This window comes from Phyllobates terribilis, unplaced genomic scaffold (genome assembly GCF_046119375.1).
Source record: "Phyllobates terribilis strain yellow unplaced genomic scaffold, ASM4611937v1 Scaffold_3__8_contigs__length_932513732, whole genome shotgun sequence".
Taxonomy (NCBI): Eukaryota; Metazoa; Chordata; class Amphibia; order Anura; family Dendrobatidae; genus Phyllobates; species Phyllobates terribilis.
In genome coordinates, this window is record NW_027362763.1 from 880,629,218 (window position 1) to 880,644,353 (window position 15,136).

At 45.2% G+C, this 15,136-nt stretch overlaps 1 protein-coding gene across 3 annotated transcripts in view; it reads right to left on the reverse strand.

Annotated features, from left to right (window-relative positions):
* Positions 1–930: 930 nt before the first annotated feature.
* VIT (vitrin) overlaps positions 931–15,136 on the reverse strand; it is a 326,453-nt gene continuing 312,247 nt past the window's right edge. For 2 of the 3 annotated variants that reach the window (XM_073672665.1, XM_073672664.1), the window contains exons 23-25: positions 12,094–12,320; positions 6,708–7,221; positions 931–1,945 (exon numbers count right to left, since the gene is read on the reverse strand). In XM_073672665.1, the coding sequence (XP_073528766.1) occupies positions 1,767–1,945; positions 6,708–7,221; positions 12,094–12,320 (920 nt within the window). In that variant the 3' untranslated portion in view covers positions 931–1,766. The remainder of the gene's footprint in view (positions 1,946–6,707; positions 7,222–12,093; positions 12,321–15,136) is intronic. The other variant, XM_073672663.1, reaches the window with a different exon arrangement.

Below are 15,136 nucleotides of genomic sequence, written 5' to 3' on the forward strand. Positions count from 1 at the left end.
ACTGCATGCAAGGATGCCTTTTCAGCATTAAAGACTGCCCTCATCACTGCTCCTGTCTTGGCCTCCCTTGACTAAAAGTGCAGGTTCCTCATGCAGACAAATGCATCCACCTTCGGGACTTTACAATTGTGACAGACCACAACCCCCTCATAACCCGCTGAACCGCTTATCAGGGGACAATGGACGATTGCTGCGGTGGAGCTTGTCTTTACAACCCTACAGCTTCTCCATCAAATACAAATGGGGAAGCCAACACCAGAACGCCGATAGACTGTCCCAACAATAAGAACCGTAGACTCCCTCAGGCCGACCTACCACTCTACAATGAACTATCAACAGTTGGGCCATGTGGACTAAAGTGAGTTGGCCAGAGGTCTGTGTAGATCTCATGGCGTGCTCACTTATTAAGAGGAGGGGGGGGGGGTTGTGATGGTATGATACAGTGTGTGGGGTATCATTCTGTCTATGTTCATATTTTTACTGATTTTAGGAGTGTTGTCTTGTTGCTCTGTATCACTCTGTGTATTCCCCGTATTGTCTAGAGTCTTAATTACTTTACAAAAGGTCAGGTAATTGAATTAGTTCAGTTACCATCTGCAACCTGAATGTGTCCATGCCTCTTGATGAACCTCTGCTGACCTCTAACTATGCATATAATAAAGGTTCTTGGGACTGTTTGCTCATCTCTCGCTCAGTTGATTGTGTGATACCGGAATAGGACCCCGTGACATTTGGACTCTCCCAATTTGAAATCTTGATCTGATGATGTCGATAGTTCATCAATATGTCAGTCCTAGACAATTTCTTTAATTTAGAATCTGACATTCAGTGCAAAGGTAGGATAAAAAATAATTTTATTTATGTCATAACTGATAATGTGACATTGAAATATAATAAATTCTTCAAAAATCAGTATTGCTATATGAGGTTTAATAGCAAATCTACACTGAATATTTCTATATCAAAACTGTACAATGTAATATTGACAAACTCTGCTTTTTATTAAAGACATTTATTACAATATACAAAATAATGGCAAGAAAGATAATCTAAAACCTTGCAATGATTTAACATGATCCTATTTGTCTCTTAACACATCTTTATGTAATTCTACTGTTCAATGCTCTAAAAACTTGTCATGCGACCCTATGAGGACCAAAATTCATGACACTGTGCAGTGAAACAAGCTAACAAGGCCTTCACAAAGCTCCGTTAATTACATTGTTACATAATGTGTTTAATATGAAGCCATCATCGAAGAAATACTACAATAAGTCAAAATGCTGTATTGTGCCTTGGATGTGTTCTGTGTGATATTCAGAACATCAGCACTAGAGGGCGCTATATGAAGGAATAATATACTTTATGCCTATACAACCCTTTTACAAAATTATATGATTTATTTCATAGAAAAATAACTTGTACTTTTTGCAATGAAACAAACAATGGATGTCTTCTGTTTTATAGTTACCGATGAGACTAAACCAGTGTAAAGTCATGTATGCTGTCATCATTAGGTCGTAATGAAGTTGACATATCCGTCCTTACGCATTTCTGGATGTTACAAATCATCTCGCATGCTGCAGTTTATCAGTTCATTTTACATCATCTCAGTAAATAGAGGCTATAATACTCAGCGCAGAATGATGGTGCGATCACACCGACCTCGCTATATAATTATATTATTCATTCTAGCTCTTGTGTATTGATTGCCGAAAGGAAACCCTGTTCTCCAAGCAGTATGCCACCGCCTCTGCCATCTCGTCTTAATTTCGAGGTTGAGAATTATACTCTGTACAAATGTTCTGAATGATCTTCCCAACGAATTTATATAGACTGTCAAATTCATCCACGAAAAATGAATGGTCTTTATCAGGGTCGGTGGCCATAGATTCTAGTTCATCCTGAGCTGCCCAGGCTACGCCAACAGCATATGCAATCACCCCTGCAATAAAATGCAAAAGATTCAATTATATCAATTCCACTGGAAATCACAGGTTTTATTTTTTAATTACTGGATACTACCCTATTGCTTCCTCCGTCAGCCCTTTAATCCCTTCCGACACCAGGCACTTTTTTCCAATTTTTGTTATTTCGTTTTTTCCTCCCCTTATTTCAAGAGCCATAATTTTTTAATTTTTCTGTCGATATAGACGTGTGAGTGCTTGTTTTTTGCGGAATGAGTTGTACTTCTGAATTACACCATCTATTTTATCATATTTATGATAGACTGGAAAGCAGGAAAAAAATTCCAAGTGTGATGAAATATCAGAAAAAGCGTAATTCTACAGTTGGTTTTTGGGTTTTATATTTACAGCGTTCATTTTATGGTAAAAATTACTTGGCAATATGATTCTCCAAAGATACCAAAAATGCATAGTTTTTGTTAAAAAAAAAATTATTTAGCTTGTGTCGCCATTTTCTGACAGCCGTACCTTTCAATTTTCAAAAGATTCGGCTCTGTGAGGGCATGTTTTTTTGTGCCTTGAGCCTATGTTTTTATTGATATCATTTTGGGGTAGATACAATGTTTTGATCGCCTCTTATAACATTTTTTTTGCGCTGTTGCTGAATAGCTTAGCCATCATCTGCTGGCAGAGAAGCAGACTCAGCTGCTGAGCCCGCATCAAAGTCAGGGAGCCGACATATGATTACGTACTAATATGTCATATGTTGGTAAGGGGTTAAGGGTTAGTCCCATTGGACAGTGCTTCTAAAAAACAAGCACTTTTGGAATTTACTGATTATTAAAATATGCAGCTGTTCTTGAGATATAATTTTTTTTCTTTGTTTATTTTTGCTCGTTGCCTGGGAAACCGACCACTACTGCGATTGTAAGCACTAACTATGCTGAAGCAGACCAGGAATAGAGGTTAAGGCTATGTGCCCACGATGCAGAAATGCTCAGGATTTTTTCCTGAGCGTTTCTGCATCTCCCTGGCAGAAAAAAACGCATGCGGATTGTACATGTGTTTTCCTGCCAGGGACATGCGGATGTGAATCGTTCTTCACATGCATTTCCGCATACTGGTTGACAAGCGCTTTCCAAGCGATTTTAGCATCACTTGGAAAGTGCTTGACAACTTGGTCACACTATATAAATCCATGCAAACGGCATGGATTTATATAGTGTGACCGTAAAGAATGGTAAAAAATAAAAAATAAATCTATACTTACCTTCCGATGGCCCCTGCAGTCTTGATTTGCTCTGTCCTGGCTTGCCGGCAGCTGGCGGTACACTACACTGAAGGACCTGCTGTCACATGACTAAATGACGTCAGCGCAGGTCCTTCAGTCCACCGCGATCTGCCGGCAAGTGAAGACAAGGAGACCGGGGGCCATCAGAAGGTAAGTATAATATTTATTTTTTATTTTATTCTTCTTTTTACAGGTTCTATGGTACCCGGGTCTGGAGGAGAGTCTCCTGTCCTCCAGACCCGGGTACCATCCGCACATTGAAACGCATGGATTCCGCATGTACAGATCCAGTAATGCAGAATCCAAGCGTTCCAATGAAAGTCAATGGCTTCCGCAAAATAATTGGTAGTGCTGCATTTTTTTCCGCAATGATAACCCGCAGTGGAAATTTCCGCAGCATGTGCACAGCACATGCGAATTATCATTGGGGAACATGGCAGGCCTTCTACCATGCGTTTTTTAAGCGTTTCTGCAGCGCTTTTGCCGCTGCAGAAACGCTTAAAAAACGCATCATGGGCACACAGCCTAAGAGTGCACTCCAGAATTCCTGGCTAGCTTCAAAACAGTGCTTGCAAGTTCAATAGCAAACAGCTGGTAAGCTCTGTACATGTTCTGTTGAGTAGCAGCGGTGGTCGGTCTCCAAGGTAACAGGCTATAGACAAGAAAAATGTTAATATCTCAAGAACAGCTGAAAATGTAATAAGCATGGACACCTCTGGGGGCAATTTCTTTTTTACTTAAAAGGGTTGTTATCTTTCGAACATACTGTAATTCTTCCCTCGCTGCATTTTATTTTTATTTATTTATTCTACTTTCTTATATAGCGCCAGTAATTTCACAGACATTATCGGCACTGTCCCCATTGGGGCTCACAATCTACATTCCCTATCAGTATGTCTTTGGAGTGTGGGAGGAAACCAGAGAACCCAGAAGAAATCCACGCAAACATGGGGAGAACATACAAACTCCTTGCAGATGTTGTACTTGGGGGGTTTGAATCCAGGACCCCAGCATTTTGTTTTACAACAACAAGCCATGATGTTTTCACCTTACTCGGGTCCACCAGTGAGTCTCCACTGCTGCCGCCAGTATCTTGATTAACTGCGGCACTGACAGTGCGGCAGCCAATCAGTGAGCTCAGCGCTTCGGAGCTGGAAGTTCTGTCTACACTGGAATGCCCTGCTCAGAGCTGCCCAGCTCACTGATTGGCAGTGGTGCTGTTAACGTGACGTTAGCCCCACAACCAACGTCACATACTGGGAGCAGTGGCAGAGACTCGCAGGTGGACTAATGGAAGTTGAGTACAGCGCAATTTTTTTTTTTTATAAACAAAATGCAACGAGGACAAATTATATTTCAAAAGGAACAACCCATTTAGATACATGAATTTTTATCTAAATTTTTAATATGTTTCATTAAAATTTTTCTGCAGCCTCTTCTTAGGTGTCTGCAAAATAAATCAACTGTATATCTGTTAGTGACCAAATTCTGACAGCAAGTTCTATAAAACCTCTCTTCTGAATGATCTTGCAAACAAATTTATGACCAGTTAAAAATTAAAGAAGCTCACTGATAGATTGAATGTTAACTCATTCTGCAGCCACCTATATACTGTGACCCAGAGCGACTTTAAAATTTTTTCACCATTTTGTCTTTTAATCGAACTATTTGTTTGCCAAAAATACATGCAGCTGGGTTATAAAAAGAGGTATCTAGAGGCGTCCAAGTTCTTGAAAGCAACATCATAGGTAAAACCTATACACTGTGTTATGCCAAGTCAAAGCCTGAAGTAGTTACACATACAGTACAGACCAAAAGTTTGGACACACCTTCTCATTTAAAGATATTTCTGTATTTTCATGACTTTGAAAATTGTACATTCACACTGAAGGCATCAAAACTATGAATTAACACATGTGGAATTATATACTTAACAAAAAAGTGTGAAACAACTGAAAATATGTCTTATATTCTAGGTTCTTCAAAGTAGCCACCTTTTGCTTTGATGACTTCTTTGCACACTCTTGGCATTCTCTTGATGAGCTTCAAGAGGTAGTCACCGGAAATGGTTTTCACTTCACAGGTGTGCCCTGTCAGGTTTAATAAGTGGGATTTCTTGCCTTATAAATGGGGTTGGGGCCATCAGTTGTGTTGTGCAGAAGTCTGGTGGATAGACAGCTGATAGTCCTACTGAATAGACTGTTAGAATTTGTAGTATGGCAAGAAAAAAGCAGCTAAGTAAAGAAAAACGAGTGGCCATCATTACTTTAAGAAGTGAAGGTCAGTCAGTCCGAAAAATTGGGCAAACTTTGAATGTGTCCCCAAGTGCAGTAGCAAAAACCATCAAGCGCTACAAAGAAACTGGCTCACATGAGGACCGCCCCAGGAAAGGAAGACCAAGAGTCACCTCTGCTTCTGAGGATAAGTTTATCTGAGTCACCAGCCTCAGAAATCGCAGGTTAACAGCAGCTCAGATTATAGACCAGGTCAATGCCACACAGAGTTCTAGCAGCAGACCCATCTCTACAACAACTGTTAAGAGGAGACTTTGTGCAGCAGGCCTTCATGGTAAAATAGCTGCTAGGAAACCACTGCTAAGGACAGGCAACACGCAGAAGAGACTTGTTTGGGCTAAAGAACACAAGGAAAGGACATTAGACCAGTGGAAATCTGTGCTTTGGTCTGATGAGTCCAAATTTGAGATCTTTGGTTCCAACCATCGTGTCTTTGTGCGACACAGAAAAGGTGAACGGATGGACTCTACATGCCTGGTTCCCACCGTGAAGCATGAAGGAGGAGGTGTGATGGTGTGGGGGTGCTTTGCTGGTGACACTGTTGGGGATTTATTCAAAATTTAAGGCATACTGAACCAGCATGGCTACCACAGCATCTTGCAGCGGCATGCTATTCCATCCGGTTTGCGCTTAGTTGGACCATCATTTATTTTTCAACAGGACAATGATCCTAAACACACCTCCAGGCTGTGTAAGGGCTATTTGACCAAGAGGAAGAGTGATGGGGTGCTACGCCAGATGACCTGGCCTCCACAGTCACCAGACCTGAACCCAATCGAGATTTTTTGGGGTGAGCTGGACCTCAGAGTGAAGGCAAAAGGGCCAACAAGTGCTAAGCATCTCTGGGAACTCCTTCAAGATTGTTGGAAGACCATTTCCGGTGACTACCTCTTGAAGCTCATCAAAAGAATGCCAAGAGTGTGCAAAGCAGTCATCAAAGCAAAAGGTGGCTACTTTGAAGAACCTAGAACATAAGACATATTTTCAGTTGTTTCACACTTTTTTGTTAAGTATATAATTCCACATGTGTTAATTCATAGTTTTGAGGCCTTCAGTGTGAATGTACAATTTTCAAAGTCATGAAAATACAGAAAAATCTTTAAATGAGAAGGTGTGTCCAAACTTTTGGTCTGTACTGTATGTAATAATCAAAGCAATTTTCTGGCTATAAAATGTACAAAATACTTGCACAATAAAAGACTTAAAGTAATTTACCACTTCGATGAACAGCTGCTGCCGGTGCCCGAACGTCATCATAGGACCGTCCATCTGTGATTACGATCATGATCTTTCTTTTGTTTGGCTTTGATTTACTGAAAAGCTGTTCAGATGCATATGTTATGGCGGCTCCTGTGCTTGTGCCTCCGCTCCAGTAGCCTATCCTCATGATAGCATTCACAAGATCTTGCTTTGTACTATATTTATCAAAGCCAAACTCCAATCTCTGCTCGTATGTATACTGCACAGCTCCAATTCTTGTGTCTGTGTCTGAGATCTCAAACTCACTTGTAATGTTTGCTATGAACTGGAGGACGGTACGGAAGTTACCAGTGCCGACACTGCTGGAGCCATCAATGACGAATGCAATATCAGCAGCATTGAGACACGTCTTGCTGCAGACTAATTTGTCAGTCTCACACATACGCTTCACCATTGGGTTCACGATCTTATGGAGACCAAACCAGCTTGGAACATTGATTGAAAAATGGCCATTGGTTCTGCAAACAGCCTGCAAAAAAAAAAAGTGCAATACTAAGTGTGCTGCCATGATTCTTTTACTGTACTATAGGAAATAGGTATGGTACAAATATACATTTCCAAGTTCACAATATATAGATGCCTACAGTGAAAGGGTTTGTCTCATCATTCTTCAGGAGCGTAGCACTCCTCTGCAGTCTGGCTTCCTGTTTGCCGGGATACAGTGTGCTCCTGAAGATTGACAGTAATGTGCAGTGTCGTAACTTCAACCTCATTGACCCCAATGCAAAATCTCCAACAGGACCCCCCACTACCTCAGATCTTTAGTAGTATTAGTCTTCTTATCTGGGTTAGAGGGCCCCTTTAGGCTCCAGGGCCCGGGTGCGATTGCACTATAGTTACATCTCTGGTGGTGTCGCCATGCATTTGGTCCAAACTGAGCGCTCTGCCAGGTTGCTTGCCTCTGCAGCATAGGAGAAAAGCAGGGGCACTGAAGCTCATGGGATCCAGTGATCTAGCCAGCTTCAGAGTAGTGCTTGCAAGTGTATAGAGCCTACAAGCGATGCAGGCTCCTAGTCTAGGTTACCGACCATTCTGAAACTCCAGAGGTGGCTGGGAACCTTGGCAATGAGGTGTGCAAAAAAAATTAAAAATATCTCTTCTCTTTAGAATGGAGATTTTAAATAGGAAGTCAATTTCTAAATTACTTGTTTTTGTAAGCACTTAACAATTTTACTTTATAATGAAGATGAAACAACTTCTTTGATGCAAATGTAGCACCCTGAGGACTTGGCTGCTACAGGGGTATTGCACCTCGACCCAGAGGTGTGGTATTCCACTCCCGGGTAAGGATGGAGTGTGGAACTGAGCTCAGCAAGCTGCATGCACTACACTCATCCCATTTCCGGGGGACAGAACTACGGTACTCCCACCAGTTAGATGTGCAGGTACGACAGCGTCTGTCCCTGGCTGGAGTGGGAGGGGGGGAGGAACATCCCAGTAGTGTAGGGGCAGATAGGGGAGGGGCTCTGGGCATAGAGGTAGGAGCCCATTGGGTGCTGGTCACCTGGGCTCACACATAGAGGGAGTATATATGGTGGGCACCATCTTAGGAACAGGGTCAGAGAGTCCAGGAGAAGCTGAGGGAGAGTTCAGCCAGAGAGGGCTGACAGGGAGCTGTGGCTCCGGCTGGGCCCAGCTCCAGGGCCAGGCCTGAAGCAGAGAGAAGGAGGAAGAAAGGCCCGGAGACATAAGACCAAGAGGGAACCCTGAGATCCCAGAATTAAGCCAGAAGGGTGAAGGGTTGGCAGAAGAGGGCACCGGATCCCAAGCTGGCGGAGGCAAAAGTAACCCTTAACCAGGAACCGGAGGTCGTGGTCAAACTTTGCCACGACCCTCACCACATCCACCAGGAAGGTACACTAAGAGTAGGGTCAGGAAAGCCAGAGAAGGTTTTACCATAGAAGGCCCAAGGGAACCGGACAAAGGTGGATCCCTGGTGGGGACGGCCAGCAGAGAGAGAAAGAGAAGGGAGCTCAGGACCACGCTCCAGAACTGCCTGGGGGTTAGCCGAGTCCCACACCTGGTGAATGCAGCACGGTTCGGGTGGTCACTCAAGGCCAGAGTGACTGAAGGAACACCTGTGAGTAAAAACCCTGAAACTGCATCTCACGTCTCTGACTCTCCTTTCTGCACTATCACTACCTCCATCATCCGCACCAGCTGCCCTGAGGCCATACCCCTCCCGTTGGGGGTTATACCATCTATGCTGCACACATACTACCGGCCTCAGCGGACTGTTCTGCAGCGGCGGTCTTGTGACCGCAAATCAACGGGTGGCGTAGTCGACACTGAAACAACATCTACCAAGACTGCCAACCACTTAGTTTGACACCCTGGGCACGGACCGGGTCACCGCCACGAGGACTACTACCCCTGTCAGATCCGGCTCCGGGTAAGCCCCTGAACATGGCCCAGGGGGTGCGTCAACTTTGGCGTAGTCGGCAGGATTACGTGCCCGCAACCACCGGGTACTGCGTGCCTGAAGAAAAGTCTATAAGTACCGTAAGAAGAAGTCTCCCGCCAGTTCCGGAGGGTCCCCGCCATCGGACGCCATCTCGGATCATTTCCCGCCAGTTGCCCGCCATCTGCAGCCTTTTCCCGCCATCCACGGAGTTTCCCGCCACTGGGAGACGATTCCCGCCATCAGAGAAGATTTCCCGCCCTGGCAGAGCGGACGCCATTATGGGCGTGCCAGAGGGTGGCAAGAGACCACCTCCCATCGTGGGCCAGGTCCAAGAATGGCGCCAAAAGCGAAGACCGCCCCCACCATCAGAGACTGTAATGATTGAGATGTCCGTCAGCGTGGGGGGTCTGCCCCTGGGACTGACAATCACCAAGCTGCCCCGGGACCACCCTCAGTGTGGGCGGATCAAGAACAAAAGAGAGAGGATGGGTGCAGCCTGGAGGAGTCTGGGGAGGTCGCACCCGGAGATGGAGGGAGAGTCAGGCAGCACCGACCCTGTGGTCAGGAGCCTGTTGCAAGCCACCGCCCCACAAGACCTGGTGGAGATCCTGGCACAGCTCCCCCGAGACCGGGAGCGTGCACAGACTGCGCTAGAGGGCCTCGCACGGAGGATGGCCCAGGTGCAGCGAGAAACGCTGACTGAATGGAGTCGGGAGATGGCCCAGCAGGCTGGAACCCGCCAGCGGAGCACGCCACCCGAGACGAGGAGTCTGACTGCCTCTGAGGATGGTGCAGGAGGAATGAAGGCCGGAGACGACGCCGTGGAAGGAGCTGAAGAGACGGAGGCAGGTAAAGGGGACGTCACTACCCCAAGCTTAGAAACCGTGAGCCTGCCCCAGCTCCCCGTCGCAGAGCCCGAAATTCCCCCTACCGTGCCCGTCGCTGCACCGCCACCGCTCCAGACTAGGCCTCAAGCAGGAGCCGCGGCCACGCCCCCTGTGACGTCACGCGCCGCAACCCTGAGCGCGGCCAAGCAGGAAACGCCACCGGCCTGGTCGCAAGGCCGAGTACCCCCGGGTGCCGCTGTCTCCAAAGTGCCCTCTACCTCTATCATGCCACCGGCCTGGTCGCAAGACCTGGTGGACCCGGGCGCCGCTGCCTCTAAAGCGCCCTTCACTTTCAGGATGCCTCCGGCCTGGACGCATTGCCAAGAGCCCCCGGGCGCCGCTGCCCCCACAGCGCCCTCTACCTCCACAGTGCCACCACTGGGCGAGGATCTGTTCGCCCAGCATACTTGCCCGGATGGGCAGCCCTTTGAGTGGCCACCGGAATACATCCATCCCCGATTCCGGAAGGAAAGGCCCCTGTGTGAGCCCCTGATCCCGGCTCCGGCGCCTGTCAAGATCGTCCCGCTCCCGTTGGAGGAAGCCCAATTCGAATGGGACCCCACCGGAGAAAACCTCATTGGGTTCACCCATGAGACCCGGGCGGCCGCAGCCCGGCGAGCAGAGTGCTGCCGGCAACAGCTGGAGGTCTTCGACCGGGAACGGCGAGAGAGGCGGGTCCGCAAGGAGCGGCTGCAAGTACAGAGTGCGGAACAGAAAAGCCGGACCAGACGAAACCCCCGTGCAGCCCATGGTCCCCGCGCCACCGGGACCGTAATCAAGTTTCAACTGCAGCACGGTTGGGGTTTTATCCGGGACCACCGAACCCCCGGCGACGTCTTTGTCACCCGCAGGGACGTCGAGAGCCATCTGCCGGAGGGACACAGAGGACGTGATCTTTACCTGGGTGATGAGGTCACCTTCACCCGGCATCAATGTGCCAAAGGTCCATATGCTCTCCATGTGCACAGATTGACTGAGAAAGAGCTGCGGTTCGAGGAAGGTCAAGAGGACCCGGACGGGTCTGAAGATTACCCTCAAGAAGGAGCAGGAGGATGCCGTTATTAAAGTACGGTACAGTGAAGCTGTAAATAGTTACCCGTAAGGGTACAAGAACTGTCACCAGTAAAGTATAGTCCCCGTAGGGACCAGCAAACTGTTACCCGTGTGTCCCTATCCCTTAACAGGCTGAGGACTGTGAGCAGCCATCCCTTATTCCCACTGACCGAGGACTGAGAGCGGTCGTTCTTTCCCTCTACCTGGCCGAGGACTGAGAGCGGCCACCCTGTAAATAGTTGCGCTTCCTAAAGCGCCCCCTACCGGTTTTATAGGAGGATTACTGTTTTCCTCCCAGTGACTGTAGCAATTTACCTGGTCACAAGTGCACCGTGGCCAGAAGAACAAGAACATTTTATATAAAAGAGTTTTATATGAAAAAGTTTATATTGCTAGAATCTGATAGTGTTTATAATGTTGTATATGTTCGTGTATGTTTTGAAAAAGTTTGTATGTTTTATATTGTTTTACTCTTTTACAGCCCGAGGACGTGCTGTGATTTGCCGGGGGGGAATGTAGCACCCTGAGGACTCGGCTGCTACAGGGGTATTGCACCTCGACCCAGAGGTGTGGTATTCCACTCCCGGGTAAGGATGGAGTGTGGAACTGAGCTCAGCAAGCTGCATGCACTACACTCATCCCATTTCCGGGGGACAGAACTACGGTACTCCCACCAGTTAGATGTGCAGGTACGACAGCGTCTGTCCCTGGCTGGAGTGGCCGGCACCGGAGAATCCTCACCTCGTGTAGTATGCGCGATGTGAGGATTCACAAATCTGTAGTCACATAATCACTGCCAAGCCTAATGACTAGGTTCCATGTCACTTACATTTTTTTCTCTTAGATACATGAAAAATTCTTGGACACACCCTTTTAGAAGTATTCATTTGACTAATATTTAGTTTGTATTTAGTCTGTATTTTTTCTCTTTAGTTGACATTTAGCCTTTCTTGTAGGCAGCTAAACAATGAAAATAGAATACTGCCAATAAAAATACCTTGTCTACAAAGTTGGGTTCTACAACGTTCGATCTCTCGTTATCATCCGCAGCCTCAATTGTCACAAAGAATATGTTGATTCCAGATTCACGAGCAAGACGGGAAGCTTCTTCCACTTTATCTGTTGGCCAACCGTCTACAAGCACAACGGCCACATTCGGGGCTCCTCCTCTATTCCCACTGGCATCAGAGAAGTAACTCTTGTTTATATAGGACAGAGCTTTTCCTGAAGTGACAATCAGAATAGTTCAATCATTCAAGCTCTAGTATAGTATAATAATTGTACTATAGTGGACTCAAAGACCATTAATGTGACAGCTGATTTATTTATCACCATGGCACCTGTGCCATAATATATTTGGTTGGCATATTAGACACTTTTCTCTACCTAATGTCACCTAATGGCAGGTGTCTATGCACACCAGTCTACTTCACTTAAAGGAAAGCTATCATCAGAAAATTACTTATTGTTTATATCAGGTTTTTATGTATTTTTAAATCATTGTTGTTGCTTTTTTCATATCACATTCTTTTAAAAAATTAAAATTAGCAGTGTTACAATTTTCACACTGGTCATTGGGGCTTTTTTAAACTCGTACTTCCTGTCATTTCGGGAAGAGTTTTCAGCAAGGCTCCCCATCAGATGCAGGATTACAATGACAGGTAACACCAGTATGCCTAACTGATAACACAGGACCCACCAATCACAATAGGCGATGTCACACCTGACCCCACTCTCCCTCTATTCACAATGATTTTTTGTACACGTTCATCGGATATTTCAATACAGAAAATAAGGCTGGGACCTGACCATTGTGGCTGATGTACATATATTGTTTCCTGAAACAACAGGAAGTTTGATTTTAAAAAAGCCCCAGTGGTCAGTTTGAAAACTGCAAGATTTCTATATTTTACTTTAATCCAGATTGTGATATGTATAAAAAAACATTGCCAACAATTAAAGAAATAAATTTAACACAAAAACGTGATTTAAACGTTAGATAATTTTCTGATAGTAGCTTCAATTTAAATACAATACTGATCTTTTTTAGTCATGTACTTTTCACTTGAGGTCTCTCAAACCTGTTGATGTAGGTGTAAAATTTGGCAAAACATGAAGCAAATTGGGAGCCTAACTTGATAGAAAGTACTGGCCCATTTTGCTGCCGTAGATTTCTCCCATTATGTGTAGTTTATTAATTTACTAAAAAGCCTAAGGTATCTCCGTGATACATCATTTTACTTTAATGATTTTAAAGCCTTATGAGCATGGCACTATTATATCACCCAACGTCATCTATGAGGCAATACTGTACTTCTTACAACAAAAAATCCCAAAGGCATATTGCCTAGTAGCACACTATATGAACCACAGGTAGTGTGCAATAACAAGTACTAAACTCCAAAAGCATGTATACCACCAAGAGAAAAAACGGAGCTTTTTGTCAAAGATAAAAAGGTATAAATTTTATTGACACAGAATATGAGACAACACAAAACATATAATAAAAAGACATGTGCAAGGGGGCTAGGGACGGTAGCAGCGAATACTGACAGTACTAGGGGGGGGAGCCCTACTGATCGGCTTTCTCAAGGGAGAAAGCCGATCAGTATACACGCGAAACGCGCGTCGGGAAGCGGGCTTTCCCTTCTATCTTTTGGATTACTGACCTAGGGTAAGCACTGTTTATCTGCTATCCTCCTCTACTGTGGTGTTTTTTTCTACATGCCCCAATGGGGGGTTCTATTTTCTCCATCGCTAACTGGACTTTTATGGCTGACCTATTTACTAGTGATTTATTTAATCTGGATACTGCCTTAATCTATAGTCCATTCGTAGGGCTCTACTCTGTGGAGCCCTATTGCCACAGTTAGGGGTTGGGGGATCTATGTACTTTATGGATGCAAGCCATATCTATTGATACATGATTTTGTCGGTATGTATCCCTCTGTTATCCCCATTTCCCCCCCTAGTACTGTCAGTATTCGCTGCTACCGTCCCTAGCCCCCTTGCACATGTCTTTTTAATACTGTACTTCTGTAGCTTACAGAAACCAATTTTAAAAGGAATGCAACAGAGAAAAAAAATCATGTTATGTTTAGTGTTGAGCATTCCGATACTGAAATATCGGGTATCGGCCGATATTTGCGGTATCGGAATTCCGATACTTAATTCCGATACTTTTGCAATATCGTATACCGGAATCGGAAGTTCCCATAATGCAATGAGCCATTTTCATTTTATTCAGCCAATGAGGATCCTAAGAAGTGTGGGCACATCCTGTTAGGCATGTAGGCATCTTAACTAATGGCATGGCTGTGATTGGCTGCTGAAATGATGTCATGATGCACTATAAAAGCCACCGCCACCATTTTGAGCTCACTCTGCTGTGAATTCAGTTAGGGATAGGATGCTGTTGTTCTGAGGGACAGTTTTACCTACCTATTTGGTCTATTCTGCTTTACCCAAGCTACTTTATAAATCGCTGTGCCTTGCAGTGCTAGTGCACAGTTCTCTGTGCTGTTCACCGCTTTCTGCAAGGTCTCTGTGTGTGAGTGCAGCTCACCCTGTAGTGTGTGCTTCAGCCACGTCTGGTTATAGTGCACTCAGTGTGTGTCACTGCCTCATACATTGTCCTTTTTTGCCAATTCATAATTTTTCCTGATATCTCCTATTAGTGTGGTGGTTCCATCCGTATTCAGCTAAATTTGTTCCAAACACACTATATAGGAGTAGATAGAGAAATTTTTTTGGTCTTGCAGCGCTAGTGCACAGTGCTCTGCATCTGTACTGTTCACCGCTGTCTGCAAGGTCTGGTGTGTGAGTGCAGCTCACCCTGTAGTGTGTGCTTCAACCACGTCTGGTTGTAGTGCACTCAGTGTGTTTCACTGCCTCATACATTGTCCTTTTTTGCCAATTCATAATTTTTCCTGATATCTCCTATTAGTGTGGTGGTTCCATCCGTATTCAGCTAAATTGGTTCCAAACACACTATATAGGAGTAGATAGAGAAATTTTTTTGGTCTTGCAGCGCTAGTGCA